This window comes from Pteronotus mesoamericanus, unplaced genomic scaffold (assembly GCF_021234165.1).
Source record: "Pteronotus mesoamericanus isolate MK-2021 breed Mesoamerican mustached bat unplaced genomic scaffold, CSHL_Meso_final contig_78, whole genome shotgun sequence".
Lineage (NCBI taxonomy): Eukaryota > Metazoa > Chordata > Mammalia > Chiroptera > Mormoopidae > Pteronotus > Pteronotus mesoamericanus.
The window spans coordinates 98,655-123,194 of record NW_026555258.1 but is presented as its reverse complement, the minus strand read 5'-3'; the positions used below and the strand labels follow the sequence as shown (position 1 = coordinate 123,194).

The 24,540-nt window shown below is 65.7% G+C and overlaps 1 protein-coding gene across 1 annotated transcript in view; it reads left to right on the top strand.

Annotated features, from left to right (window-relative positions):
- Positions 1–24,540, top strand: part of CACNA1B (calcium voltage-gated channel subunit alpha1 B) — a 122,700-nt gene that overhangs the window by 66,771 nt on the left and 31,389 nt on the right. Inside the window, exons 21-32 of the mRNA XM_054584744.1 lie at positions 7,951–8,071; positions 9,112–9,241; positions 9,691–9,750; positions 10,461–10,567; positions 12,764–12,860; positions 13,483–13,643; positions 15,822–15,959; positions 16,644–16,845; positions 17,012–17,176; positions 17,404–17,514; positions 17,873–17,956; positions 24,025–24,030. Of these exons, the coding sequence (XP_054440719.1) occupies positions 7,951–8,071; positions 9,112–9,241; positions 9,691–9,750; positions 10,461–10,567; positions 12,764–12,860; positions 13,483–13,643; positions 15,822–15,959; positions 16,644–16,845; positions 17,012–17,176; positions 17,404–17,514; positions 17,873–17,956; positions 24,025–24,030 (1,382 nt within the window). The remainder of the gene's footprint in view (positions 1–7,950; positions 8,072–9,111; positions 9,242–9,690; positions 9,751–10,460; positions 10,568–12,763; positions 12,861–13,482; positions 13,644–15,821; positions 15,960–16,643; positions 16,846–17,011; positions 17,177–17,403; positions 17,515–17,872; positions 17,957–24,024; positions 24,031–24,540) is intronic.

The following is a 24,540-nucleotide window of genomic DNA, read 5'->3' as shown; positions in this document are numbered from 1 at the left end:
CGCGCGCTTTTGTTTCCCGTGTCGCGCAGCCGTGTTTTGAGCGCATGCGCCTTTGGAATGGTGTCTTCTTGAAAGGCTGGCCCTTCGGTCACCGTGTGACGTGCCTCTCGGCTCCTGATGAGTTTCTCGGCTCTGATGTCTCCCTCACCGGACATAAGGACACCCCACTCTTGCTGTGTTTTAACTGATATTTTTATGTTACACCTTTTTACTTTCAAACTAGCTACATAGTAAATTTTAAGTGAGTCTCCTGTAGATAGCATGTAGGTGGGTCATGTTTCATGTTTTTAATCCACTCTGTGAAAACTGTCTTTCATTTGGCAGATTTACAGCATTTAAATTTAATGTAATTATGTATGTTATGGCTTAGGTCTGCTGTTGTGTATTTTGTTTTTTCTGTTTTTCCCCTGCTGTGGCTTATTTTTCTTGCCTTCCATGGGTTACTTGTATACATTTTAGAATTAATTTTGATTTAACTAAAATATTTTTGAGTGTATCTCCTTGTATGGTTTTTAAATGTTTGCTCTAGTGGTTGTATTATAGACCTGCCCCAGTGCTCCAGGCAGTCGTTTCACCAGTTTGGACGGAGGGTGAGAACGTGGCCTCTCTTCCTCCTCCGCGTGTGTAACGGTCTGAAATATTTCCTCTGCAGATATTTTGAACCACATCATTCTGTGTTGTAACTTTTGCTTCAACCTAGAAATTTAGAAAACGCGAGAGGAGAAGAAAGTGTGTTGTGTTTACTCATGTTGTGACTCCTGCTGCTCCTCCTTCCTTCCCGAAAGCCCAGCATTTCTTCTTTCATAACCTGTGCTCTGTTTCAAGGGCCTTCCTTGGTCACCCTCTCAGGGCAGGCCCGCAGGCGGCAGGTTCTCTTGGTTTTCCTTCATCTGAGAATGTCTTGATTCCCCCTTCATTCCTGAAGGATATTTTTTACTGGGTATAGAATTCTGGGTTGACAGTTCTTTTTTTTTCAGCACTTGAAAAAACGTGTGCCTCTCCCTTCTGACCTCCATGGTTTCTGATGAGAAATCTACTGTCATTCGAATTGTTTTCTTCCCATAGGTAAGATGTTTCTCTCTTGCTGCTTTCACGATGTGTTTCTTTGTCTTTATATTTCAGAAGTTTGATTATGATGTATATTGGCATGAGTTTCTTTAGGCTTATCCTGTGTGGGGTTCGCTCAGATTCTTGAATTTGCAGGGTTAATGTCTTTTTGCCCAATTTGGAATATTTCCATCCACTGTGTCTTTGAATGTGCCTTCAGCTCTGCTCTTTCTCTTTTCTTTTCAGGACTGTGAGACGGACGGTAGATCTTTTGTTATAGTCGCAAAGGCCCCGGGGGCTCGGTCCGTTTCCGGCTGTTGCCCCAGCCGGGCCCCGCCCTGTCTCGCAGCCGCCGCACCCCCCCCCCACCCCCCGCACTATCCCACCTTAGGCCTGTCTTCTGAGTCGCAGTTTCAGTCACTGTATTTTTCAGTTATAAAATTCTGTTTGGTTCCTCTTTATACCTTCTATTTCTTTGCCGAGGTTTTCTGTTTGCTGAGGTTATTTTTTCATTTGTTTCAAGTGTGTTCTTAACAGTCTGGAGTATGTTCACGATGGGCGCATTAAATGACTGTCAGATAATTCCAACATCTGTATTACCTGCTGTCTGTCTTTTCTCATTGAGGTGGATATTTCCCTGATTCTCAGTGTGACGAGCGGGTTTTTATTGAGACCTAGACATCTCGGTACCGTGTTGTTAGCCTGTGAGCCCTGTTTCAGTCGCCTGTCGTAGCCGGCCCCCCGGGACGCCCCCCTAGCCGCGGCGTGCGGGCGGCTGCCTCAGGGACAGGTGGGGCGGAGTTCCGGGTTCTCCCGTGACCTCCGCTGACACCCCGTGGGAGGGGACTCCGAGTCCCAGCGGCCCGGGCGGGGTTCCAGCTGCTGCCCGGCCCTGCCCCTCTGGGAGATGCTGGGAGGGCCTTTTCTGCCCCCGACGAGGCCTCCAGTGACACAGCAGGGAGTGACCGTGTTGTTGCCGGGTGTCGGTAAAAACCCGGGCTTTCCGCCGAGATTCGTTCTACCAAGCGAAGGGACGGGGGGCCCCTGTTCCTTCTGGGCGGCAACAGAAGTCCGGGCCCCGCCGCCCGCCCCCCCCCCGCCCCCGCCGCCGTGATCTTTGCTGCCATCGCGTGGGGTGGGGTCTTGTTACCACAGGGAGGGGGAAGGGACCCCCCTGGCTCTCTCTGATGCCACCCCGGTATCGTTCAGGGTGCTGAGGGTGGCCGTCGCGGCGGCCCCCTCGGCCCCGGGTGACCAGTGTGGGGGGGCCGCCGCGTGTGGCTGCCGCAGAGCCGTGACTGCCTGGTGTAAGTTTCTTGTCTTGCTGGGTTGCGCCTCTCCTTGACCTGTGACTGGAGGGAGCTGCCTTTCTTGGGACTTAAAAAAAAAATCTGTGCCTTTTGGCATTTTGGGGTTGGTAGCTTTTCCGGTGCCGAGAATGCGTGAGGGTGTAAACACCCAGGAAGGAAGCGCCACTGCCGGGCCGTCCCGCAGGCCCCAGGGCCCCAGCCGGCCGGCCTCCCTCCCTCCACTGCCCACGCGCACCGTGCAGGGGCCCCCGGGGGTTCAGTCGCGCTGCGTGCGGTGAGGCGGGGGGCCCCTCCGCTCCGCTCCCGAGGCTGGAGCCGTGAGAGGGTTTCCACGCGTGGCGTGGGGCTCGGCCTGGGGCTCCGCCCCTCCCCCAGGCTCCCCTTGGTTCCATCACCGCGTGTGGCAGAGGCTGCCCTTTCCCAGTGAGTCGCTCGGGCGCTTCTGTTAAAACTAAATCGGTGGGTGTTGATTTCATTTCAGGGGTAATTTCTGGGAGTCTAGTTCTAAATGTTGGTTCTGTTCCATTGTTTTACTTTTGTTTTTCACATGTCACGGTTTATGCCGACGTTGGACCTACCCTGCCTGTCCTGTCGTTGCCTTCCTCTCTGATCCCTTTGCAAACTCGATCCTTCTTTCGTAATTTTCGCTCAGCTCACCCACGTCTGTCTTCTGTCTCCCTTGCTCTGCCTCCGTCATACCCATTTTCTCTGGACCCCCTTATGATTTCTGGGGAGATTTTTGTCTTTCTTTAACTTCCTTTCTCGGGTAACTTTCTTTAACTTTCTTTCTCAGATGATTTTGTCTTTTTTTTTCGCCCCGTTTGTCTTCTGAGTTTGGTCAGCTCTCATCTCATATCTCCTAGTCATCCGCGCATTTTTATTTTGAGCTTTTGAATCTGATGTTGGTGATGTTTCTTATTAGGAATTGTTTGTTTACTTATATTTACTTCAAGTGGGGAAGTTGTGTTACAGTTTTCCTGTGCATTGCGGTGGTTGTGGAGTATTTTCGTTCCCTGAAACGTCCGCATCCGTCCTCCTATTTTCTCACGGTGGAGGCTTTGCATGGACGCTGGGTCCCCTGGCCACGAGGAAGCGTGTCCCGCCGCCCGGGGCGGCCTGACGGGCGGGCTCCGGGCGGCCTGCTTGCTTCCTGGCTCAGCAGCCCCCCTCCCGTGAGGGCGGCGAGATCCGGCTCCCGTAGTCAGTCAGGCCCGGGAGGACGTCGGTCCAGGTCTGAGTCTTCGACGAGACCCTGACTCTGGAGGACGCTGGACCTCAGCCCTTGCTCCTTCGCTTCCCTGCGTCGCTGAGCCGCCCACGCGCGCCCGCCTTTGTCCCTCCGCAGCAGCGTCTGCCCGGCAGCCCCGCGCGCCTCCCGAGCCCTTCCCTTCCGACCCCTGGAGCAGCCCCCAGGCCTGCGCTCAGCGCGTCTCTGCCCAGGGCGGGGCCCTCTCGCCCGCCGGTGACGGTGCCCGCACCCCCCCATGGGGACCCTGCTGCACAGCCCTCGCTCGCCACACGGCCCCTCCTGGGTCCGCAGACCTGGCGGCGGCGTGGCCCCGGGGACCTGCTCGCGTACGTCGGTAGGGCCTTGTGACCGTGGGCTGCGAGAGGCCTGGCTGCCCTTCCTGACACACTGCGCGGCCTGTGGAGGGCGTGGGAGGAGGTGGCTGGGGACCGGCCTCCGCCTCCGGTTCCTGCTGGCTGGGGACTCACCGCCACGTTCACATCTCGGATTCCCTCCCGCCCCCCAACCTGCGCCCCTTCCCTCAACGGACCCTCTTGCGTCAGCATATCGGGCTCTTCCTCGTCCGCCGCCTCTCGCTGCGTCCTCGGCCCGGAGCGCGCCCCGTGTGCCCAGTCTGCTGTCCGTGGCCACTGCAGACCCTCCGTGCTGTGGGAAATTGAAACATCGAAAGTAGGAACGGGTGTGACAGACCATCACGTTTCTGTCGCCCGCCCTCAAGAAGTAGCCCACGCCTGGGCCATCTCGTGGTGCTCACGCCGTGGGCGTGCGGGCCTCGGTCGCCTGTCCTGGGGACCCCCCCATGGCCGCACTCGGCGCATCTCCTGCGTCCTCTGTGCTCAGTGCCTCCGGGGAGCCGGCCGTTGGGTGGGAGGCAGGCCTGTCGGTCTCTCTGCAGCTGGGCCCTTTAGCGCCATTCCCGGCCTTGACCCTGTAGGTGCCAGTGGCGCCCCGTGGGTGACAACTAGAAAGCGTCACCTCCGGACAGTGCCACCTGTCCCTAGGGGCCCAAACCGCCGTTGCTTGCCGGACACAGAGCTGGAGACTTGAGAGGAAGCGGGTGACGCTGCTTCGGCGCTTGGGGGCTTCGGGGTGGCAGGGCCAGACGGGGTCCCGCCTCCTAGTGGCGATGCTGGGACTGATGTTCGCCGGGCCGGACCCACCTCTGTGAACCGCCCCCCCCCCCCCCGTCCCCTCGTGCGTTAGGAGACACCGATGACTGTCACCCAGATTTCAGCAGGCACTGCCATTTAGTGTATTTCATTATCTTGCCGTTTTCTGCAAGGAAGAACTTACTTCTGAAATACAGTTCGTACTTGTGTTAAGCAGAAAAACAAGCTTAATTCTGTCCCTTTATTTATGTGTAGGTTTTCAAAAGTGTGAGTTGTGAGACCAAGAGATAGAAGTGTGAATTTTTGGATTTTTACATGTTTGCTGTGTTTCATTCCTATGAACACACTCCTATTCTTGATGCTTAAAGTGCCCCCCTTTTGGCCGCGGGAGCCCCTCAGGTGGGCGTTTTGGACCCCCCCTGCTCCGGAAGTCCCTGGCAGCTCCCGGTCGGCGTCAGTGACGACGCGTGCCGGGACCCTCACGTCCCTTCCCGGGGCAGGCCTGGCACTGGCCTTTTCTCCAAGGAGACCTGACCCGAGCCCTGGCTCCTCCGGCAGCCCCCACCCCCCGCGCCCTCTGTGCTCCTGCCTCGCGGCCTCCTCGCCTTCAGCTCCCCTCGCAGCCTGCCCCCCGCTCTGGAGGTGCCTGTGTCAGGGCTCCGGGCACCCGGTCTGGGCTCACCCGAGCCCTGCTCAGGGGCCGTCGGGCGCGGAGCCTTGCCCTGCTTCACGCCTCGCAGGGCGCCCGGGCCCGTTCCCCTCCCTGCGCGCTCGCTTGCTCGCGTCCCCAAAGGCGACTCCGCTCAGCCTGTTTCTGAACCTGCCCGTGAGAGCCGTGCCCGGGAGTCCGGCGCCGGGCGAGCACGGCTGCGCGGCCCCTTCCCGTGGCCGCCTCTGCCCCCCCGGTCCCCTCTGCCCCCCCCCGGTCCCCTCTGCCCCCCGGGTCCCCTCTGCCCCCCCCGTCCCCTCTGCCCCCCCGGTCCCCTCTGCCCCCCCGGTCCCCTCTGCCCCCCCCGGTCCCCTCTGCCCCCCCGGTCCCCTCTGCCCCCCCCGTCCCCTCTGCCCCCCCGGTCCCCTCTGCCCCCCCCGGTCCCCTCTGCCCCCCCCCGTCCCCTCTGCCCCCCGGTCCCCTCTGCCCCACCGGTCCCCTCTGCCCCCCGGTCCCCTCTGCCCCCCCCGGTCCCCTCTACCCTCCCCGGTCCCCTCTCCGCCCCCCGGTCCCCCCTGCCTCCCTGGTCCCCCCTGCCCCCCCGGTCCCCTCTGCCGTGGCCTTGCTGAGCGTCCGCCCCTCAGGGCTCGACACGCACTGTCGAGTCCCTCTCGTCCGGCAGCTGAGCCCGGCAGCGAACCGCATCTGTGCTCCCTGGGGCCTCGTCCCGCCCTCTCAGGCTGCCAGGGCTTCCCTGGGGGCGCCCCGTCGTCAGGGGCTCTGAGAGGGTCCGTCCAGGCCGGGCCTCGGCTCTGCTTCTCCAGAGCCTCGGGAGCCCGCAGCGAGCCCACGCCGGGTCTTTTTTCCCAGTTTCCTTGTCCTCGGTTTGCTCTGTTGCTGTTGTGGAAGAGTCTAAGAGGCTGTTCTTTCGGAATAATAACGTTCTGGCCCCGGCCAGGTGGCTCCGTGGGGTGGAGTGTCCTCCTGTGAACCAGGGTGTCGCGGGTTCGGTTCCCGGTCCGGGTGTGCACGGAAGCCAACCCGTTGACGTTCCTCCGTGTCTCTGAAATCAATAAACGTATCCTCGGGCGAGGACTAAAACAAGAGTGAAGTAGTAAAACTCTCCACGGAAAGGTGAGGCATGATCATCGTGGAACCTTTTTTGCGGCTAAAGCTGTAGCGCCGAGTGGGAATGACCCCCCGGATCCCGTCCGGAGGGCCCCGCGGCTGCCGTGCGGCTGGTTCCTTTCCCCACGTTGTTAGTTTTGTATTGAGCTTATCTGGGATGGAGAGGCATTTATATAGCCTCTCAGTATTTTTTTAATCGCATTATCAGCTGCTGTTTTATCACTTAAACTATTCGCAGGCATTTTTAATATCCACAGTATAAGGTTTCGTACCAGTCTTGCAAACGCAGTCTGTCTCCTGTGGTTCTGTAACTCTTTGTTACTGAAACAGAACGGGCCGCGGCCACCTCGCTGAGCAGGGATTGCTGCGCACGCACGCTGGATCTCCTCGGGGGGTGCGTCTGCCAGACGGGACCAGGAGACAGACTCCGTGTGGGCTGGGAATGCGCGATGTGCGGCTGTCTGACCTCCCCCTCGGTGGGGGAGCGCGGGGCGCTGGCGCGGCCCGGGCGGGGCGGTCGGCGCGGCCCCTGCCCGGCCCCGCAGGACCAGAGCAGCCGGGGCCGGGCCCGGGGCCTGGAGCCGGGCCTTCGTGCGCGCTCTGGGGATGCGCGCTCTCCCTCCGGTCGCCCTTCCACCGCCTTGTTGCCTTGGTGCTTCTTGTAAGAGGCAACGGCGAGACACAAAGGTGGGCGTTGGCTTCCAGCCACCGCGTGGACTGTCCCTGGCATTTCTGAGCTCTCGGGAACAGGGTCACCGACGGGGATGGGCACGCACATTCGGATAGTGAAAATGGAAAACTATCGTGAGAAAATCCTACGCGTGGAGAACAGTATCTACTTAAAAGCAGCCAGGGTCACGGCCATTCGAACCCTGGGGAGGTTGATTTGCGGCGGCGTCGCTGTGGAGGGCGTGGTGTGGAGCGAGCATCTGTGCAGGGTGCGCACGGCGTGGGGCGTGCCTGCCGGCCAGCGCCCTCCCCGCCCGCGTCCCTGCGGCCCCGGCGCAGTGGGGCCTTCCCCGGGGTCCTGGCCGGCAGGGTGGGTACCAGGCTCCGGAGGGCGACTGAGTCCCGGCAGAGGCAGCCACGTGACGTCTCTTCTCCAGGGGAGCCCCGAGCTGGAACCGGGCGGGGGTGCCCTACGTGCCCTGGTGTCCGGGGCCGAGGGGCTTTGGTGTCCTTAGCGCATCTAGACCAAGGGGTCCCAGTGGAGGCAGAGGTGTCCACAGCCCAGGGCACCTCGGCCTGGCGACGCGGGGCTCGTGCAGGGGCCTCCCGGGGTCCCCAGCGCTGGCTCGGCCCTGGCCGGGCTGTGCTCTTAGCCACACTCCCTCGCTGCCTTTCTGGGGCGGGTCTACAAACAGGCGCCCCCGCCTGCTGGGGTTGGAGCTGGCGAGGACGGTGGGACGTGGGCTTTGTGCGCGCCGCTGCTAACCTGTCGGCCCCGTGTCCTCGTAGGTGGCGGTGTGGAGAGCCAGGCCGCGGGGAAGAAGGAGGCGGAAGCCGACGGGGCGATGCGGAGCGGCCCGCGGCCCATCGTCCCCTACAGCTCCATGTTCTGCCTGAGCCCCACCAACCTGTGAGTCTGCCTCCCCGCCACACCCGTGCCCGTGACCGCTGCGCGGGCGGGTGTCACGCACACTCGACATCCATGTGTCCTCGGTCTCCCCGTCACAGCCGCCGGCGTCTGCCATCCCCTCGTCACGCGCCCGCCTTTGTTAGTCCGGCCGGTGCCCCTGTGCCGAGGCGCCTGCTGAGCAGGGGAGGCGGGCAGCCAGAGGCCGCGCTGGGCGGTGGCAACAGCGCCGGGTGGGCCTGCAACTTCAGTTGGGAGGGGGGTGGGGTGGAGGGCCGGAGACGCAGCGTCCTGGGGCGGAAGGGCCGGCAGGCGGCCGGGGGCCTGATAGTGGTGGCCCCGCAGGGCGCGGAGGGCAGAGCGGGCGGGGCTGGTGGCCCTGACCAGACACCTTCAAGGGAGAGGGAAGCGGGTCGGCGCGGGGGTCCTTTCAGATGGAAGGTGCTCGGGATAGGAGTTGTTGAGGGCAGGAAGGGGCCCAGGGCCGGAGGGGCAGCGATGGCCGGTGGGGGCAGGGCGCAGCGGGAGCACGGCCCCGCAGTGGCCGGAGAGGGGCCCACCCCCGTGCGCCTCCCATGGCTGCCCCTTCCTGGCCCTGCGTGCGGCCGCACCGCCCTGGCAGAGGGCCTTTCGCTGCCCGCCCGGCCCCCGTCCTCTGCTGTGCTGTGGCGTCTGTCAGCCTCTGAGAGCCTGCCGTTGGCGCGTGTCCACGCTGCGTGCTGGTGCCCTGCGAGCCCTGTGCCCAGGGTCCAGAACGTGCGTGAACAGAGCAAAACGACCCATGCGGTCACTGGGGCCGCGCTCCGGCGGATCACACCGCCGCTCTGCCGCCGTGTGCCGCCCGCTCCGGGTGTCCGCAGCCTTCCCATCGTGCTTCCCGGGACAGGCCGCTTCCCTCTCAGGCCTCTGTCTCCACCCGCCACCTGACCGCCGCCTCCCAGCACTTAGAGCTTAGCTTCCGGCGGGAGAGGCCGAGAGGGGGACCGAGCAGGGGACCCGCGGCCCATCTGTGGGCCCTGGGTGAGCCCTGCTTCGGCCCCCAGGCTCCGCCGCTTCTGCCACTACATCGTGACCATGCGGTACTTCGAGATGGTCATCCTCGTGGTCATTGCCCTGAGCAGCATCGCCCTGGCCGCCGAGGACCCCGTGCGGACAGACTCGCCCAGGAACAACGTGCGTGTCCCCGCCGGGCGGTGGGGGGCTGGACGGCGCTGGGGTCCAGCCCTCTGTCCTGGGGAGGGGGGGCCGCGGGAGGCTGGGCGGCGCTGGGGTCCAGCCCGCTGTCCTGGGGAGGGGGGGCCGCGGGGGGCTGGGCGGCGCTGGGGTCCAGCCCTCTGTCCTGGGGAGGGAGGGCCGCGGGGGGCTGGGCGGCGCTGGGGTCCAGCCCGCTGTCCTGGAGGGGGGGCCCGCGGGGGGACCGGCAGGGTGCAGACGTGCGCACAGTGGGAGCCAGGGCCGGGTCCGCGGCCGCAGGCGAAGGCCCCTCCCCACGACCTCTGCCCACAGGGCCCCTGGCTGCCGGGCTGTCTGCCCCGAGGTCTGCAGGGGGGCCTGGAGCCCCCAAAACGGCCCTGGCTCCAACATCGGGCCCGCTTCGAGGATCATCTTCCTTTTGGTCGTAGGTCCTGAAATACTTGGACTACATTTTCACGGGCGTCTTTACCTTCGAGATGGTGATAAAGGTGAGTGATGGGGGTGCCCCGCAGACCCCCGTCTGCGCGTCTGGTGGGGCCCGCGGAGGGCGGGTGGTGGGATGCCGAAGGCCCTCGTTCCCTCGGGCTGGCCACCGCGCCAGTTGGCCCGCGGGGCGCTGCCCGGGCTCGGAACAGGGTCCCTGCTGGGCTCGTGGTGCTGACGGCGCTCCTGTGGGAGGGCCCGGCGGTGGGGGGGCGGGGACCCGCCGACCCCCGCGAGCTCCGTTTTCTGTGCCGAGGGTGGACGGGCATCGCTCTCTGTCAGCTGGTGTCTGGCGAGTGGCCGGCGAGCGCGCGGACGCACGTTCAGTGCGGATGCGCCCCTGTCGGTCCCCCATGCAGGGCAGCTGGGCCTGGGCCTGTGGGTGCCTCGGGGCAGCTTCGCCTCTGGGCGTGTCCACATGTCGCTGCTGCTTCCCCACCTACCTGGGGGAGGCGGGGTCACCCCAGCTCACAGACAAGGAAGCGGAGGTGCTTGCCGACCGTCAGGGCCGCGGGGCCCAGGCCGGGTCTCAGCCGGTCACGACCACGCGGGGGTATTTGGGGGCGATGGCCTGGAGTCCCAGAGGCCCATCAGGCTCTCCGAGGGTGTGCCTGGGCGGGGCCTCCCCGGGACCGGGCGCGGCCCGGGCTCTGGGGTCTGGCTCTGCCCTCTGTCTGAAGCACCCTGCCCACCCGGCTGTGTTTCTCCCCCGAAGATGATCGACCTGGGGCTGCTGCTGCACCCGGGGGCCTACTTCCGGGACCTGTGGAACATCCTGGACTTCATTGTGGTCAGTGGGGCCCTGGTGGCGTTTGCCTTCTCGTAAGTACCCACCTCTGCTCTGGACCTGGCCGGCTGCGCCCCCAGATGCGTGACGGGGTTTGGGGGCACCTCCAGGGCTGCCTGTCGCTCCGTCCCTGTCTGCTCGGACCTGGGCGGTGTGTGGCGGGGGGACCCCAAGCCTGTTCGTCCCCGACGCGGCCGCCGGCTCTGAGGGGGGCGGCAGGCCTCCGGCTGGTCCGCTCTCAGGAGTCAGCGCCCCCGTGAGCCAGGGCCCCGCCCGCGTCCGCAGCGCCGAGGCTGGGCCGGGCAGGGGTGCTGGTGGGCGCTGCCCCCGCCAGGCTCTGGGCCATTGTCTCTCGTTTCCGAGCGCGCGAGGCTCAGCCCTGCTGTGGCCGGGCCCGCGTGGCCACGGGCCGAGGCGGGCGCGGAGGCCCGGGTGGAGCCGGGCCGCACCTAGGAGTGGCAGGCGGTGCCGAGGTCAGGGAACCCGAGGACGCAGGTGCCGAGGGCAGGGGCTGCATCCTCCCTGCCCTCGGCCCGGCTCCTCACGCACTCTCTTCTCTTTGTCTCCCTGTTGCTGGACCCCCGGTAGGAGCGTCATGGGGTAATGCCTCCCCCCGTCCCGCCCACCGCCCACATCACAGCTGCCCCTCGGGGCGTCGCATCACTGCCTCACCTCCGCTCATCCGCCTCCACCCTCCGCGCCACCCTCCGGGCTGCATGCTGCCGGAGCCGTGTCCCCAGGCCCGTGGCCCCCTCGCCCGGGGTGGGGGGCAGCCCTCCGGGGCGCGGGTGGGCCTGGGCCGTCCCGCAAGATGCAGGGGGCAGGGTGTCCAAGCGCGTCTTGGGGGCCGGGAGCCGGGGCCCGAGGGCCGGTCTCGTCGGAGCTGCCGCGGGAGCGGGGACTGTGGCTGCCGGGGGCACCTTCCGCAGCTGCTGCCCAGGCCCCGGCGGCGTCCCTCCCTCTGTTCTCTGGGTGACCGCCTCCTGGCGACCCCCAGCCTCTCCGCGGGGGCTTCCCTGCCCCCCTTCCCTGGGAAGGAGGCGGCGTCGTCGCCCGTGCCAGGGAGGCAGCCTCTGAGCAGGGGCGGGCGCTGAGAGGACAGAGGCGCGGCCCGCCCGGTGGGCTGCTCCCACGCGGAGCCAGCCCCGCTTCCCAGGGAGCAGGCAGGGCTCTTCCCCCGCGGCCCTGCGGAGCCTGCCGTCCGTCCGACCGGGGCCGCCACCTGGGCCCGGTCCCCTGCCGGTCTCAGCCGGAGGCTGCGGAGCGGGTGGGGGGGGTGCCCTAGCACCGGGGTGTTCGGAGGCTGGGAGGTCCCGCCTGGGAGGGGGCGCGCTCCTGGGGAAGTGCCATCTAATACGGAGCCGGGGTGGAGCGCTGGGGCCCCTCCCCCGCGGAGCCTGCCCGGCCCGCAGTTCACTCTCCCCGGAGCTGGGCTGCCACGAGGAGGCAGGGACCCCGCCCCCCACGCAGGTCCCCTGGGCTTGGGGAGAAGCGGCCTCTGAGCTGGATGGGCTGGGGCTTCAAGCCCTGGCCCTGCCCCGTGGGCGCGTCTGTCCCTCAGCTCCTGCCTTGGCTTCCGGGTGGCAGGAGGGCCGGCCCCTGAGCGTGACAGGTCTTGGGGCCCCGCCAGCCTCAGGGAGCTGCCCGGGTCCCCTCTGGCTTCCTCTGGGAGGGGCCTGCTGGGGCCCCAGAGGTCCCGGGTTTTGGCGCCTGCTTCCTGAGCCTGGGATGTTCTCCACTCAACCTTCCTGCCCTGGTGCCCTCCTGTCTCCCCCCCTCGTTGTCTGGTGTCTCTGCCTCTTCACTGTCTCTCTGTGGCCCCTGCCCTCCCTCCCCCTTCCCCGTCTGCCTGACATCACGTGAGGGGTGTCAGGCCCCCGAGGGAGGGCAGGCAGCGGCTCAGATGGCCCCTCCCGGCCCCTGCAGAGCCGGTGGCCTGCGGGCCCTTTTCCCTCCCCTCCAAGGGCTGCCTCGCGGGCGCAGGCGGGAGCTGCTTAGGGGGCGGGGTGTCCGGGAGAGCAGGCCCTTCCTTCCAGGAGGCTCCGCGCCCCCTGGCCCCGGTGTGGCCGGCTGGACCCTCGTCCACTCCGACGAGGCCTCTGAGGTGCCTGCGTGGCTGGGGCGGCCGAGCCCCTCGGCCGTCTGCCCGGGGAGCGTGGCCCGGGCCCCGGTGGCTTTGTGGGGACACGCGTGGGTGCAGCCTGTGTCTGCGTGTGTGTCTCTCCTTCCAGAGGGTCCAAAGGGAAGGACATCAGCACCATCAAGTCCCTGCGCGTCCTGCGCGTCCTGCGGCCCCTCAAGACCATCAAGCGGCTGCCGAAGCTCAAGGTGGGGGCCTGGAGTCGGGGCATTAGCCGTGGGGGGCCACCTGCACGTGTTGTGTGCATGTGTGTGCTGTGCACACAGGCGCGCACATGTGAGCGAGCGTGGTGGGGGCGGTGCACGGGCAGCGCACACGTTCCATGTATGGGTGTGCCGTGTGAGTGTGCACAGGCATGTACACACACGTGCACATGTGGCTGGCCCCATCCTGCTGCAGCGTCTGTGGGGTGGGGTGTGCAGCGCTGGGAGGGGCCCCTCCAGCAGGTTTGCGCACACCTCGCGCTCCGTGGGTGGGGCGGGCACCGCGCTCTCTGGCCCCGCCCAGCAGGGCCGATGCCCAGCCGTGTCCTGCGGGCTCCGCCTCCTGCGTCCGTCCGCAGCACCGGCGGGACCGCCTCCCATCCCGGCCGCTGTCCCTCTGGGTCAGCCCCTCCTGCCACAGGCCGGCCGGGCCCCGGGCCGTCCCTGCTCTGCGGCCGGCCTGCCCACGCTGTCCTGTGCGGGGCGGCCCTCCCTCCCGGGGGAGAGACGGCGGTGGACGGCGGGCCCCCAGGGTCGCGGCCTCGGGTTGCGGCCTCCTCCGCGCTGGGCCCCGGGCGGGAGCTGAGCCGGCGGGCGCCCTCCGCAGGCCGTGTTCGACTGTGTGGTGAACTCCCTGAAGAACGTGCTCAACATCCTGGTCGTCTACATGCTCTTCATGTTCATCTTCGCCGTCATCGCCGTGCAGCTGTTCAAAGGGAAGTTCTTCTACTGCACGGACGAGTCCAAGGAGCTGGAGCGGGACTGCAGGTGCCGTGGGGCCGGCGGGCGCGTGGGGGCCGCACCGGGGCCCGGGGTTGGGGGCCAGCCTCGCCGGGCCGGGCTCCTCCTGCCGCAGGCGCGGGGGCTCAAGGGCGTGCTGGGGCCTGGCGGGCGGGCCCGGCCCTGGGCCCGCACGGCGCCTGCCGGGATGGCCGCAGCCGCTGTCGCCGTCCTGGGCCTGGCCCTGCCTCAGAGCACCGGGGAGGCCCAGTCCGGGGTCCGTGAAGCAGAGGTGGCGCCTGTGTGGACGCGAGCCCCCCCCTTGCCCACGGCTGTGGTCCCGCTCTCCGTGGGACCACGCCGCCCTCCCTTGCCCGCTGTGCCCGATGGGCTCCTGGGTGGGCCCCGCATGAGGCCCGCGTGAGGCGGCGTGAGCTGCGCGGTGGGACCCCATGGGCCACGGCTCCAGGTGCGCACGCAGGCTGTGGGTGGTGCTCGTCACCCCTCGCGGGGGCTGGCATGTCCCTGAGGAAATCGCACTCCCACCAGTGTGGACAGGGTGCCGCCAGCCACAACCCGCTGGTCCTGGGGCCCCTGTCTTGCTCTCAGCCTCCCTGCGGGGGGCCAGGGCATTGCCCCTGCAGGCAGACTGACCGCGGGCACGACCCCCCGGCATGTCTGTGCCAGCCTTTGCCCTTGGTCCTGGGGACGCTGTCCGTCTTGTCCTCTGAAGCCGGGACGCGCTCCTCGGGCATACGTGTGGCTGCGGCCCCCACGGGGCCTTCTGCTCTTCCTTCGGTGTCTGTTCAAGGACAGGGGCTGGCGGTGGTCAGTCTGATTCCTGTTCCTGATGTTTAGGACTCCGTCCTGTTTAAGAAGTCTGTCCCAAGGGCGGGCGGTGGTCTCTTACGTTTGCCCCTAGTAGTTGTCCTTTTGCCTCACCTTTTGATTGGTGATCGGCCTGGAGGGATTCCAGCTCTCTGTCCACGGAGACCCACGCGGCCCAGCACCGTTTACTTGAAAAGACCAGGATTCTTTGTTTCTTCAGGGAAGTAGCTACTGAGATGTAACTCATGCATCATAGCAGGCACCCAGTGAAGGTGCACAGCCTGCAGGTCTTAGAACATTCGCAGGCGTGTTCCCCTGTCGGCACAGCCCATTTGAGACCCCGGTCACCAGTTACAGCCCGAGAGAAGCGGCTCCACCCAGGGGTGGGCCCCGCCCCGCACGCCAGCCCTCCACGGCCACCGGGCTCCGTTCTGTCCCCGCGGCTGTCGGTTCTGGACATTTCCTGTAGGGGGCACCGTAGCGCCTGTGGCCTGGGTGTTCCCGAGGCGGCGTCCCACTCTGGGCAGGGGTGTGTCCCGTCTGCCCGTTCACCTGCAGGGGGACGGCGCCGTGCTGCTGGGGACGTGCGCGCCGTCCGCGTGGGCAGAGGGGGCGTCGCTCCTCCTGAGCTGACCCCGCGTGGCGGGCTGATGGGTCGGGCCCTGGGGCGACTCTGCTGACCCCGTTCAGGGAGTGCAGGGCCGCTTTCCAAAGGCGCGGAAACGCGCGCCCCCGCCTGCAGGCGCGGCAGCGTGGCGGCCCCCCGCGCTCCCCGGCACGTGCTGCGCTCCTCGCGGGGAGGCCCGCGGTGGCTGTCCCGGCGGGTCGGGTGGCGTCTCTGTGGCTCTGACGTGCGCCCTTGTGAGGGGTCCTGTGGCGTGTCTGTCCCCGTGGCTGCTGGCGTCTGTACGTCGTCCTCGGGGAAATACCTCCTCAGGCCCTTCACCCAGTTTTACATGAGGTGACTGTAGTAGTTCTTCTATGTTCTAGATTCAACTCCCTTATCAGATCGGTGACTTTCCGCTGTTTTGCCCCATTCTGACCGTTAACGACGTCCTTGGAAGCATAGAAGCTTTAAAGTTTGATGAAGTCCAATCATCTGGTTTTCTTGTTGTTGCTCACGGTTTCGGTGTCGTATCTAAGAACCCTTTTGCAATTCTGAGGCCCCTGTGTTTTCTTCTAAGGCTGTTGCGGTTTTAGCTCTTACGCGAAGGCCGCTCATCCAGTTGGGGTTATGAGCTTCGCTGTGTGGTCCGGGCCAGGGGTGCCCCGTCGCTCTTCTGCACGTGGACACCCCGCTGTCCCAGCGCCGCCTGTCGGACCTGCCTCTCTCCGCTGAGGGCGTGGGTTTGTCTGGACCCTCTCGTAACCCCCGACCTCGCTGTGCTCCCGCCCCAGGGGTCAGTACTTGGATTACGAGCGGGAGGAGGTGGAGGCGCAGCCGCGGCAGTGGAAGAAATACGACTTCCACTACGACAACGTGCTCTGGGCGCTGCTCACGCTGTTCACGGTGTCCACGGGGGAAGGCTGGCCCATGTGAGTTGGTGCCCGGCCGTCGGGCGGGAGGTGGGGCGCGGGGGGCGGGCCGGCTCTGCGTGGCCTTGGCTCGCGGTGCCTGAGGCTCTGGCTCCTGCCCTCGAGACGCGGCCCCGCCCTCAGGCTGACGGACAGCAGAGTCCTGCGTGGGGACCTCCGGACAGGCTTTCCGAGTGGCTGGAGGCGAGAGGGAGGGAGGACGGGGCGCCTCCCTGTGTCCGGCGGGTGGCTGCTGCTCAGGAGGCTGGGAGGTGTTCGAGTTCAGAGCCACACCGGAGGGCAGGGCTTCCCCCCGGGCTGGGAGGTGGGGCGGACGCTCAGGCAGGAGGTCCCCCTGCGGAGCCCGGGTCCGTGAAGCAGGTGCGCTGGCCGAGTGGATGGGCGGAGAGTGAGGGGCCAGCTCGGTGGGGCGGGGCGGGGCGGGGCGGGAGGGGACTGCAGGGCCTCTCCACCCCCGCTGGGGGCAGGACCTTGGGCACTTGGCGCTGCCCTGGAAGGTCCCCCAGCGGCCCCTGTGGGAGGTCGCCCGGCTCCAGCAGAGACCGCACCGCGGGTGGGGCTCGGGCTCCGAGCGGCCGAGCCGTCTCTGGGCTCAGACCAGGAAGCCTCATCGGGCGCCAGTCCCGACTTCCTCAGGGCCACGTCCTGCGGACACCCTGATGCGGAGGCTTGTCCTCGGCCCAGGGTGCTGAAACACTCGGTGGACGCCACCTACGAGGAGCAGGGCCCGAGCCCGGGGTATCGCATGGAGCTGTCCATCTTCTACGTGGTTTACTTCGTGGTCTTCCCCTTCTTCTTCGTCAACATCTTTGTGGCCTTGATCATCATCACCTTCCAGGAGCAGGGGGACAAGGTGATGTCCGAGTGCAGCCTGGAGAAGAACGAGGTGGGCGCCCCCCTCAGCCTGTCCGCGCGTGCACCCCCGCAGCCCCGCCGGGCCCCTCTGCGGGCGTCGCTCCCGGCTCTGCCCCACGTAGGCCAGGCAGGCCGAGGGGGTGCAGCGGGGGCGCCCCGCGGAGGCTGAGCTTCGGGCGCCCTCCCTCCCCGAGCAGAGAGCCTGCATCGACTTTGCCATCAGTGCCAAGCCCCTGACGCGGCACATGCCCCAGGACAAGCAGTCCTTCCAGTACAAGACGTGGACGTTCGTGGTCTCGCCGCCCTTCGAGTGCTTCATCATGGCCATGATCGCCCTCAACACCGTGGTGCTGATGATGAAGGTGCGTCCGTGCGGGTGGCGGGGGTCCGTGCAGGGGGTGGGGCTGTGGGGCGGGGGCCGGCTCGGCGCCAGTCAGTCCCGCCCCGGCGGGGGGAGGACACGGGGCGTGGGGACCGGTGTCCTCGGCGGGGAGGCGCTCGGACGGGAGCCCCAGCGGCCCCGCCCATCGTGGGAGCCTTGGGGCCGCCAAGCCCGGAGCCTGGGGCCCACAGCTCTCGTTCCGGGCAGTTCTATGACGCACCGTACGAGTACGAGCTGATGCTGAAGTGCCTGAACATGGTGTTCACATCCATGTTCTCCATGGAGTGCGTGCTGAAGATCATCGCCTTCGGGGTGCTGGTACGTGCCTGGGCCCCTCGGGGCACGGTCTGTGTCCGGACTTGGCCGCTGTAGGGGGGCCCGGGGGCTCCTAGTTCGGAGCTGGGGTTCCCCAAGCTCCTGAGCATATGTGACACGTCAGGGCCCCGCGTCCACCTCTGTCCCTGGCCTGGCTCCTGGGAGCAGGGTCCCTGGGCCCCGGGCCCCGGGCCCCGCCCCCGCCCGGCCGGGTGTCTGCCTGCCTGGCTCGGCGCTGCCCCCCACGGCGCGGCCCCCCCCCCGGCCCCCTGGCCCCCTCCTGGCCGGGGCCCCTCCACGCACCCCTTCCTGGCGGAGACCTCACCAGCCCCCCGCACTCACTGACCTCCTTTCTGCCTAGAACTACTTCAGAGACGCCTGGAACGTCTTCGACTTTGTGACCGTGCTGGGAAGTATTACTGACATTTTAGTCACGGAGGTTGCGGTGAGTAGTGTTTCTCCACCCGCCTCCGGGCCCCGGAGGGCTTTCCTTTAGAGCGGCCCCTCCGGGCAGGTGCTCCCCCCAGGTGCAGTCTGGGGACTCGGTGCCTCTCGGCAAACGCTTGTTCTGGGTGAGAAGTGCTCCCGGCACGCCCGCCGGGCTGGCGGCTCGCGGCAGCGGCTCACCGGGCGGCCAGGGCCTTTGAATCTGTGTGTGTCTAATGACTTGGCGCCCAAAATATATAAACCAAGACCAATAAGGACTTAAGAGTATTTTAAACTAGAGCTTCGTTTTATATATGAAACTGGAGACATGATCCTTTTCAAACATACATGAGCCACGTTCTGCAATGGACACATGCTGGGAGTAACCATGTTTTAAAGGTTTGGAACCATGAAGGCTGTTCTCTGAGTGTGAGAAATGACGTGAAAATTAAATGGCAAAACGTCTTAACTTCGTGGCGGGTGGGCTCTGCGGGAGCAGACACAGGTGGGCAGGGAGTTCTTGTAAACGCTCACGGGAGCATCTGGCAAAGCCGGCACAGGGAGGTTTCGGGGGACAAAGAGGAGAGGCAGGAATGCGGGGCCTTGAGCCAGAGCTGGGGGCTGAGACCAGGTGGGTCAGAGCCAAGAGTCCTGACCTCTGACCTCTGCTCCCTGAGGTCACTGAGCCAAGGGCTGCACCTAGGGGCTCAGTTCTCAGACCCCAGGAGGAGGGACAGCAGGTGGCGCCCTCGTGAGGCCGCAGGAGGGTGGGGGTCTCTCTGGGCCACCCTGGCCCTCCCCGCTCTGCCCAGGCCTCACGTGGGCTCCCCCCCTCGGGCGGAGAGGGCTGGTGCCTCTGCCCTCCCGCTCCCCCTCGGGGGTCCCTTGACCCGGGGCCGGCCTCCCGCTGCTCCACTCGCTGGCTGGGGCAGTGCCCGGGCCCCTCCCCCACTCGCTGTGCCCCTGGGGCCGCTCCGGCTGCTGCACCCCTTTCCTCGTGGTTAAGGGCGGTCACAGGAGCGTCTGGAGAGGCCTGGCAGCCTCTGACCCTGCTGCGGATGGCCCTGCCCGGCCGATGCGGCCGCTCGGCTCCGCCCGCTGGTCTCTGCCCCGACAGGTGCCTTGTCTGCTGGGCGCGTGCGGTGCGCTTCCCGCCCCCGAGGCGGGACCCCCGCCGTCCCGACACCGGCAGCTTCAGCCTCATGCGTGGAGTTCTTGTGGGCCTCTGCCCCCAGCGGCTGGGGGTCCCCCCCAGGCCGCGGGAGCCCTGCGGCTGGGCCCAGGCAGGGCTTCCGCCTCGGCCTCCGTGGCGGGTCCTCCCTGGGCCCCGTGGGCCCTGGGCCGAGGACTCCTGCCAGCGCCTGGCGTTGCGGCCCTGCCACCTGGAGCCCTCTGCTGCGTGTCTGCACGTGTGCGGACCTGCTCTGGTCGGTCTGGAGGCCCTGTCGCCCGGACCCCCGGCGGCTGCCCTCTCCACACTCCGCGGCCGCGCAGGCCCCGTCCCCAAGCATTGCCGCCTGTGCCGCAGGCTCTCGGGGGGCCTGCGCCCACGTGTCCGACCAGCCCCTCCGTGAACCAGGCGGGCGGGATCGTCCCTTGAGGTGCGGGGCCGGGCGAGTGAGAAAGAGGTGACAGGCACGGGGTGCGGGCCGGCGGTGTTGGGACTGAGCCCTGGCGTCGCGCGCGGACCCAGGCCCGGGGGTGGCGCGGCCGCTGTGCGCTGGCCTGCGCGCGGGAGCACAGGCTCCGGGGCCCCTGGCCCGCGAGCTCGAGAGCAGACAGCCTTTGCCAGGCGACCGGGCGGCCCTCTCACCGGGGACATGGCCTTGCCCCGGGATCGAGGCGTCGGCGGGACTGTGGGTGGGGTGTGCAGGGGCTCCCCAGTGTCTCTGTCAGCACAGACGGCCTCGCACGGGGACGCTGCGGCCTGGACTCCGCTCTGAAACCTCCAGCGTGGGAGGGGCCAGCTGCCTCCGGGCCCGCGCTGGCCGCTGCGTCTGAGCCGTGCATTGCGCGTCTGCCCCGAACACGAGGAAAGGCCCGTCCAGTCCTGCGCAGGCTCCTCCGGAAAACAGGGCGTGGGGCGAGGGGTGCTCTCTGTCTGCCCAAGGCCGGAGCTGCCTCAACGTTGGGCTTTAAAAAGACAGAGGAGAAAGGAAGGCCGCGGCCCCGGCCCGCTTGTCACCCAGGATCAGGACTCCAAGCCGCGCTCGGCACACAGGCCCCCCCACCAGCGTCCAGGGAGGGGGCAGTCCCGGCCCGGACGCAGGACTCAGCCTCGTGGTCCGGCGTGGCTGCAGAGGAGACGCCCAGGGAAATGCAGGTTTTATTCGTGATTAAAACTACTAGCAACTGAGGAATTGTTAACTCGATGAAGAGCAGCTACCAGCAAGTTCTATGCAAACGCCATCTGTAATGGCGGAATTTGGAGAGAGCGTTCTTCCGAGCCAGCAGGGCTGGGAGCAGCGCCTCTCGCGCGGAGCCCCGGGCCCTGGCTAGTCTGAGGAGGGAGCGCGGGGCTCCCTGTCTGGTCCTGGTTTGGAATCGCGCCTGCCGCGCGGCGGGTGTTCCGTAAATCCTTGTCGGACGAACAGACAGGAGAAGTAAAACACCTGAGGCAGAGAAGGTGCGACAGCGCGGTCACTGCTCACACGTGACGTCAGCCTCTGGGGCTGAAGCCCAGGGGCGTGGGAGGCCGAGGAGAGGGCGTGGCAGACGACTGAACCTCCGGAAGGAAGGAGGTTACGGAGATCAAACAGCTGGAGTTATTTGTGCTGGTTAGCAAGTAGTGACCGTTTCAGGGAGGTGACAGTTTTCCCCGTGGGGACTTGCAGGTTCAAGGCAATTTCAGTCAAAATACCAGTGATTTTGTCATTGCGTGTCTGCTTGTTTTGGAACTTGACAAGCTGCTTCTGAAATTTATGAGGAGCAAAAGCCCCCCCAAAGTCAAGATCCTGAAGAAGGATAAGGTGCTGCTGGGGGCATGGCGGGAGCTGCTCTTGCCGCGACAGGACCCACCGTGCGGCCGGCCGCAGCCACTGGCTCCGGGAGGGGCCGGGCCAGGGGGCCGAGCCCGCGTGCGCGGAGCTTGCGCGAGGGCTGCTCTGCGCGCGGTGGGATTCGTGATCGATGGGGGAAGCACACGCCGGGCCTCGGCTCACACCGTTCCCAAGAAATCTGCTTCAAGTGGATGAAAAGACTGAACTATGGGAGGCAGGACTTTAAAACTGTTAGAAGAAAACAGAGGATACCTTTAAAGCCTTGGGATATGGACTGATTTGTGTTAAGTGCAATATGTAAAGCATCACCCATACCTGAAAAAAAAGGAAAACCGTGTGCAGGAAAGAGTCTATGGATCAGAAGGAGGAAGGGCTGGCTGTGAGCGGGGGCACTCGCCTCGCCTTCCTTCCACTTTTCAGAGCACGGGGCGTGTCAGAGGGTCGGTCAGCACCCCCCCCCCCCCCCCCGTCCTGAGCCTTGTTCTCCTGGGAGGCACTGGGGTGGCCCCGGGGGCTTTGACTGGGAGGGCGACTTCTGCCAGGAGGTGCCCGGCTTGCAAGGAAGCCGAGCGGGGAGACCTGCGCGGTGGCGTGCGGAGCCTGAGGTCGGGCTGCCGGCGGGACCGCGGGCGGGGAGGGCCTTGCAGCCGGTCAGTTCCGCTTTAATTTTGAGCGAGATACGGGAAGGGCTTGGAGGGCTTTGGGAAGACAGGCGAGGTGCCTGCTCAGGCGCAGGGAGGGGCCAGGGCACGGGCAGCGGCCACCGTCCCCCCGACACACACCTGAGACGAGCAGTCGGTGCCCTGTGTCGGGAGAGAGGCGGACCCAGGAACACGAGGGGCAGGTGGGGGAGGGGAGGGGCTGCCAGGGGAGGGGCTGCCAGGGGGTCCCAGCCTCAGGCGCCCCAGCAAGTGGCTGGGGTGTTTCCCCCACCTGCTGCCTGCGGCTGGTTGATGCTGCCGGCACAGGGGGCCCATGCCCTGGCCTGGGAAACGTCTCTGGGGAAAGACGTGGGTGCTGGGCCTGTGTCGATGTGGGTGCTGGTGGGCTTGACCCCCCGTAAGCGCGGCAGAGGAGCTGGGCTGCCCTGTGGGCAGGTTCAGAGCCGCTCACGGACAGATGGGCGCGACGCGGGGGCAAGAATGACCGACTTTCTGGTCTGAGCACTTGGGAGGGTGGCGGGGGTGTGGTTTGACTTCCCGAAGGCACCAGCTGATGGCAGTTGGACAGAGGGCCTGGTGCGTGGAGGGGACTCAGGTCGGTGACGAGGTTGGGAGCTGTGAGCACGTAGGCAGTGTCAGGGCCGCGAGGTCAGTCGGGGGCAGAGGGTGACGGCTGAGTTCCAGGTGCACCAGTGTTTGGGGACAGGGGCATGGCCAGAGGGCGCGGGCTTCCCAAACCACCGGCAAACGTTAGTGTCCAGAGCGTGCCAGGCTCTTCCGTGAGTCAATCAAGTGGGAAGGGGGCAAACGGTTCCAATGAGATTTTACAGAGAAACAGAAATGGCCAGTTCATGTAGGAAGAGATGCGCAGCGTCGTCTGCATCCAAAGAAATACAAGGGAAACGACCCGGAGACGCAGGTTTGTCAAAGCGCAGTCTCATGGCGCCCCCTGCTGGCGCGGCGCTGCCGGCGGCCCACCCAGGCCGGTGCACGAGCGCGCGGCGCTCAAAGCCCGCTGTGTGCACGCGGCGGTGTGCGCGCGTGACCGCGCAGCGGGAGCGAGGCTCCTGCTCACGGTCCGCGCACAGGCTGCTCACGTCCGAGGGGCACGCACAGCATGGTCCTCGCACCAAGGGCAAGGATCGGCAAGGAGACCCATTTTAAGTTTGCAGTAAAACAAAAAAGAAAAACGACTATTCCCGAGACTTCGGGTCAGGTACTCACTTGGGGGGGAGCGAGGGAGACGGGAAGGGCAGCAGAAGGGATGACGAGTCGCTCCCGAGGCCAGGTGGTGAATACGTGGGTATTTTATTACCTTTCTTCTAAATGTGTGTGCACCTGTGTTTCCATGTAGTCTTTTTTATGTAGTATGTTTTGGGCTTTTAAAAGCCTAACGATCTGAGTAATCCAGGCAAAATGCTGAAAGCTGCCATTTTACTCCAAAAACAAAACACTAAATCAGGGGCGCCGCAGCCTCGCCGGGGGGCAGCCCCTTCCCGGCTCCTCGCGGGGCCGTGAGCCCCTGTGGTCCCAAGGTTCCAAGGTGTCCCTGTGCCGCGGTCGGGGGGCTCCCGCCTGCGGGGACGCGCTCTGGAGGCTTCTGCGCACGTGGGTCCTCGCCGGGGGCGGCGATGCTGCAGGCAGCGTGCCTGGCCCGCGGCTCAGCCCAGCAGGGGCGCCGGGAGCCCGGCGCCGGCCCCTCAGCGCTGGACGTGCGAGGCCAGGCGCGGGGCTGTCTCAGACCGCCGTCTTCCCGGGTGCCCCGCAGGGCCGGCGGGCAGGCCGGGGGCCGGCGGGCGTGGAGCTCACTGCCCTCAGTCCGCCCTCGCTGGGCAGAGGAGAAAGGAGGGGCCGCCCTGCAGATTCGCGGTGTCCTTTCTTTCCATTTGTAGTCACTTCACATGTCACTTGGCGAACGCACTCTTTTATTCCCTTTGGCAAAAATATCAGTGTCCGTTCCCACCCCCGACTGCAGAAAAACAAGCTAGAGCGGCAGCCGTGCCGGGGGCCACGTGGGGAGCGCACCCAGCAGAGCCGACATTGGTTTTCTTGCCTGGAAATAAATCAGTGCCTGTGCGTCATCCTGAATTTGCATCACAAACAGGAATGCAAATGAGCCCTCCGCCTGCAGAACCCACAGATTCCCAAACTCTGCTTCGATGCATTCTAAGGAAAATACCCAGTTTACCAAAATGGTAAAATTTTCCAGTGAAGTATCCGGGGTTGGAGTTTGCCTGTGTTGATGACTCATCCTCTTGTTTTCTGTTTTTGTTCTTGATTCACCCTAACCTACCTGCTGACTCACGCCATCCGACCACCATGCAATGCGGCACCATGTCTCCGTCTGTGTGTTGCGCACCTGCTGCTCAAACCCCCCAATTTGCAAATAATGCGCAAATACTCATCCATGAAAACATCACACATAGGAAACGGTTGGTTTCATGACTTTAACGGTTCTTCCATCTCCCTGCTTGGCTTGCTCTGCCCGCCTGTGTTCCGAGAGCCCTGGCACGGCCCTCCCGGGCGTGTGGTCAGGGCCTGGCCGCCCCCACCCAGGCCTCGTGCACGGTCCCCGGCTGCGGCCCAGCGGGGGCTCCGAGCTGGGGGAGCTTCGCAGGACGCGAGTCTGGACCCGCGCCCTGCAGAGTCCATGGTTTCTGTTGCCCGTTCTGCCGGCCCACGGGGAAGGTTCTCTCTGCCCAGCAGCCTCTGACCAAGTCCCCCCAGCCTCCTCCCTGCGGACCCTTCCGCAGGGGGTCAGCCTGGGGTGCAGGGCTAGGTGGCGGAGGCTCTCTCTCCGTGGCTTGAAAGGCCATGTAAGGCCCGGCTGAGGTGAAAAAGGGTCTGTCCCAGGAGACAGCGGAGCTCAGGGCTCGCCCCCCCGGGCACCTCGGGGGAGCGGGGAGCGGGGGCGGCCGACCTGGGGCCTCCATCCCCGCCTC